Genomic DNA, 5,000 nt, shown 5'->3' on the forward strand with positions numbered 1-5,000 from the left:
TCCCACTGTAACTATTAATAATAAGAGTTCCTGTATACTGCCGTTACATAATTCTTTGATTATGTATTCATATTATCACAATCCGTTACTATATGTTTCACTTAATACATGAGATCAACATATTTTATAACATTAACTGTCTTACTTCCTTATTCCTAGCAGATAAGCCCAAAATCGAAAACAAAAATCTAAGACCAATCCGTTCCGAGACCGAAAAATCCATTTAGAAATTAGATTTTTACATAACTCGCACATCTAAACCAACAATCAAACATACCTACCTCTTCACCGTGGTTACAGGTATCCTGATAGTTGATCCAGGAAGCAGGACACCATTGTAAACGATTAATAAAGGTAGTTTTTTGGGAAGGGTGATGTTGGTGTTTGGAGACATCGCGAAACAGCTGACTGCTATCAACAACAACACTGTGTCCGAATGTTCGACGAGTGACTTGGACTTTGACGCGTCGGAAGGTGGTTGTGAAACGTACTACTGCTACTACTATACATTACTACTACTATTACTACTATTACTACTATTACTACTACTACTATTACTACTATTACTATTACATACTACTATTACTACTACTATTACTACTACTGCTTCTACTACTACTACTACTATACTACTAATACTACTACTGCTACTGCTGCTGCTACTGCGACTACTACTACTACTAATACTACTACTGCTACTACTAATACTACTACTGATACTACTACTACTACTACTGCTGCTGCTACTGCTACGACTACTAATACTAATACTGCTGCTGCTACTACTACTACTACTACTATTACTACTACTTCTACTATTATTACTACTACTGCTATTACTACTACTACTATTTATATGATTTTTATTACTGCCATTATTATTAACACTATTATCATCATTATGAGACTATTTAATGATGATGATATTATTATCATAATGATAGTGTTGTAATGATAGCGTTGGTGGTGGTGGTGATGATGATGACGATGACGATGACGATGACGATGATGATGATGATGATGATGATGATGATGATGATGATGATGATGATGATGGTGGTGGTAGTGGTGGTGATGATGATGATGATGATGATGATGATGATGATGATGATGAGCAAACAACAAATATCAATAACAATAATAATACAACAGTAATAATGATAAGGATAATAATGAAAATAATACAAAAATTATAATAATATCAATAAAACGTGAATAAAATTGATATAATAACACTACTGCTACTACGACTGCTAATAACATAATAATGATAATAACACTAGCACACCAACAACAACAAAATAACAATAATGATAAAAATAATAATAATAATAATAATAATAATAATAATAATAACGATAGTAGTAATACAAATGGTAATAAAAAATGATGAATATCATTATTCTTAAACTACTGTCATTATTATTTTTTTCTATTACTATCATTATCATTATCATCCTTTCATTGCTATTTTTTATTATTATGATGATGATTATTATTGTTATTATTATGATATGATTATTATTTTTTATATTATCATTTTGGGTCATCATACCCCCAAGGTGTCAAAAGCATGTCAAACACAGCTAAGAAAGAAAGTGAAGTTTGAAAAGCATCATTAGGCGCCGATTTTGAACTTATAAAGAGTCGGAGAATTACAATCTCTGAAGGCGATCTATTCCAAAGCTTAAAAGAATGACAGCAAAATTGTATCTAGAAAACTGAGATGTATACGATTGACTTGCATTTAAATGTCATTGAACTGAGGGTCCTAGAACTTCTGGCACCTCTTGCAGGATGACAAAAATCTGGTAAAACGTATAGAGGGGATGTGAATTATCGGTTTAAATCTTGTATAAGAATGAAGAGCCCCCCGTATCCTGCAATGTTCAATGTCCAAAATTAAGCCAGACAGGAATACTTAATAGAGATAAAAAAAAAAACGATCAAGCAGTTTTAACTGTGATTCTCCAGAACTAACCACACAGGAGAACAATACTCAAAATGGAAAGTATGCAAGAAAGAAGCATTCGCGAGTAATGTTATCATCTTTATAAATTCCTTGCACTTGCGAATGATGCCTGACTTAGATGAAACTGCCCGGGCCATATTCCTAATTTGCAATTCAATGTAAACTTTGAATCAAGGGTTGCACCCAAAGCTTCAGTTTATCCGCTGAAGTGATTAAGACTCCATTAATCAGCGGACTTGGATGCTGAGGCATCTACGCCCAAGGCTGACTCTAACTATTTTCCTCGACTTCGTAGGAAATTTAACATCATACCCCACCGAGAGCACCACGATTGAATTATAATCAGGTCTACAGTGAGACTATTACCCACTATTGCCTAGTTGCTGGAGAAGGCATACCAGCATAGAGAGAAGTATCATCAGCATATGCCAACATTTTATTTGTAATAAATCCGGGCCACATATCGCTTGCATATAAATGAAGAGCAAAGGGCCAAGAACATACCCTGATTAACCCCAGAAGACACATGGAATGGAAACGCTGCTCTCTACAAGTTAAAATATTTAAACTTTACCACTGAATTGACATTATTGTTATCATTATTTATATTGTTATAGCATTATATTATCATTAGGAATATTACTATTATTATTATCATTACTATTTTTTATTGCTATCATTATTATTTCTTATTGTTATTATTATTATTATTATTATTATTATTATTATTATTATTATTATTATTTTATTTATTATTATTGATTATTATTATAATTATTAACATATTTTTTTTATCATTAATAATCATTACTACTGTTTTATTTATTATTATCACATTATTAGTATTATTACTATCATATCATTATCATTACTATATTTGTTGTGTTGTTATTATTATTATTATTATTATTATAATTATTATATTATTAATTATTATTATTATTATATTATACATTACCATAATTATTATTGTTATTATCATTTTGACTTTAGAAAAAATAGCAATGATACTGATTGAATAATGATATTAATATTAATAATGATAGTATAATATTAACAATAATAATAACAATAATAATAATATAATAATAATAATAATAATATAATAATAATAATAATAATAATAATAATAGCAATGATAAAAAATGATAATGATGATCAATAATAATAACAATAATAATTAGATAAATAGCGATTAGGATGGTAATGATAATAATGATAATAACGAAAATGATTATAATAATTATAATGATGAAAACAATATTGCAATAATAATGATAACATCAATAACACTAATAATAGTTTAAATAAAGATGCAACATCATTGCATTATTGTACTGGTTATCACACATTTATCAGTCACTAATTCACACAACATTGTTTCAACGCGCATTAAATTATGATTTTAATACGGCCATTTTTAACTTTTTTTTTTCCTCCAGCATCACGTTTATCTCTCTAATCACTGACTCTATCTCCCGACATGTAGAAAAAAAAATATCTAGATAAAAGATTTTAAAAAAAAGAGAACTTTATACCCCTCGCTAGTACAGTGTTGTCGTCATGAGAGTATTTTTTTTTTCGAGACAGAAGATTGATGATATAATATAATTGTATGATATGATATAATGCAATTTTATAATAACAATAATAGAATACAGTTGTTGATAATATAATATAATAATATGACATTAGTGATTATAGACATTATCCCTGTTATCGCATTTGGTTTCATTACTGGCAAAAAACCTTATCAAATCATCACTAGAATATTTTTATCATTATCAGCATCTTTTATCATTATTTTTACCAATATCACTAATCTTTCTGATATCATTATTATCAGCTTTGATCTCAGGTCATTATGGCATTTGCGTTAAAAAAAAAATGCATAATTATTTTTTATATCATTTTGATTTTGATAATTTAAAATTGTTATTATCATCATTATTACCACAGTCATCACCGTTTCCCATTATTAGGTGTCAGAACTATAATCAATATCATCATCACCATTATTATCATTACTATCATTATTATTGTTGTTGTTGTGATATTTGATAATAATAATAATAATAATAATAATAATAATAATAATAACAATAATAATAATAATAATAATAATAATAATAATAATAATAATAATAATAATGATAATAATGTTATTATTATTATTATTATCATTATTATTATTATTATTGTTATTGCTATTATTATTATTATTATTATTATTATTATTATTATTATTATTATCATTATCATTTTCATTATTCTTATTCTTACTATCATCATTATAACCATTGTTATTGTTATCATTATCATTATCATCATAACCATTATTATCATTATCAGTATCACTATTATCATTATTATTAACATTATTGTTAATATCATTATCATTATTGGTTTCATCATCATTATTATTATTGTTTTTTATTTTTTATTATCATTTTTAAATTATTATTATTATTATTATTATTACTATAATATCATTATCATCGCCATTATAAATATCATTATCATCATAATCATAATTATCATTATTATTGTTAACTTTATTACCATTATTATCATTATTTTTATCATTATCATGATTATTTTTTATTGTTATCATCATATAGTAATCATAATGGTAATAATGATAAAAATAAATAATGAAAATGATAATTATGTTATGGTGATAATGCTGATAATATGAAAACATAACAATGATAAAGATTATTTTGTCAACGTTTATAGGCATAGCTGGCAAAATTATCATAATGAATATCATTACCATAATCATTGTCATAGAAAATAATACAGTATTTCAGTCCTATACATATCATCATTACCCAACATCACCCCTCTGTATCATACTCATAATGTCAACAAAGATTAAGGAAAATTAAACAGAGTGTTATGCTTGGCGACAAGGCCTCAAGTAGAAAAGTCAGGGGAGTCAGCGTGATTGCGCAACATTGAACGCGCAAGGTCGAACTTCTCCATTTTCTTGCCAGTCAGCCGTGGCCGGAGTCGGCAAGTGGAT

At 27.2% G+C, this 5,000-nt stretch overlaps 2 protein-coding genes across 2 annotated transcripts in view; one reads left to right on the forward strand and one right to left on the reverse strand.

The window, feature by feature from the left end:
• The window catches only part of LOC119578623 (lon protease homolog 2, peroxisomal-like), a 110,405-nt gene extending 110,011 nt beyond the window's left edge, over positions 1–394 (reverse strand). The window contains exon 1 of the mRNA XM_037926186.1: positions 282–394. Coding sequence (XP_037782114.1) covers positions 282–394 — 113 coding nt within the window. The remainder of the gene's footprint in view (positions 1–281) is intronic.
• Positions 395–4,957: 4,563 nt separating this feature from the next.
• The window catches only part of LOC119579065 (probable peroxisomal acyl-coenzyme A oxidase 1), a gene marked incomplete at its 3' end in the record, with an annotated part of 7,324 nt that continues 7,281 nt past the window's right edge, over positions 4,958–5,000 (forward strand). Inside the window, 1 exon segment of the mRNA XM_037926790.1 lies at positions 4,958–5,000. This exon segment is cut by the window's right edge and continues 2 nt beyond it.

This window comes from Penaeus monodon, chromosome 11 (genome assembly GCF_015228065.2).
Source record: "Penaeus monodon isolate SGIC_2016 chromosome 11, NSTDA_Pmon_1, whole genome shotgun sequence".
Lineage (NCBI taxonomy): Eukaryota > Metazoa > Arthropoda > Malacostraca > Decapoda > Penaeidae > Penaeus > Penaeus monodon.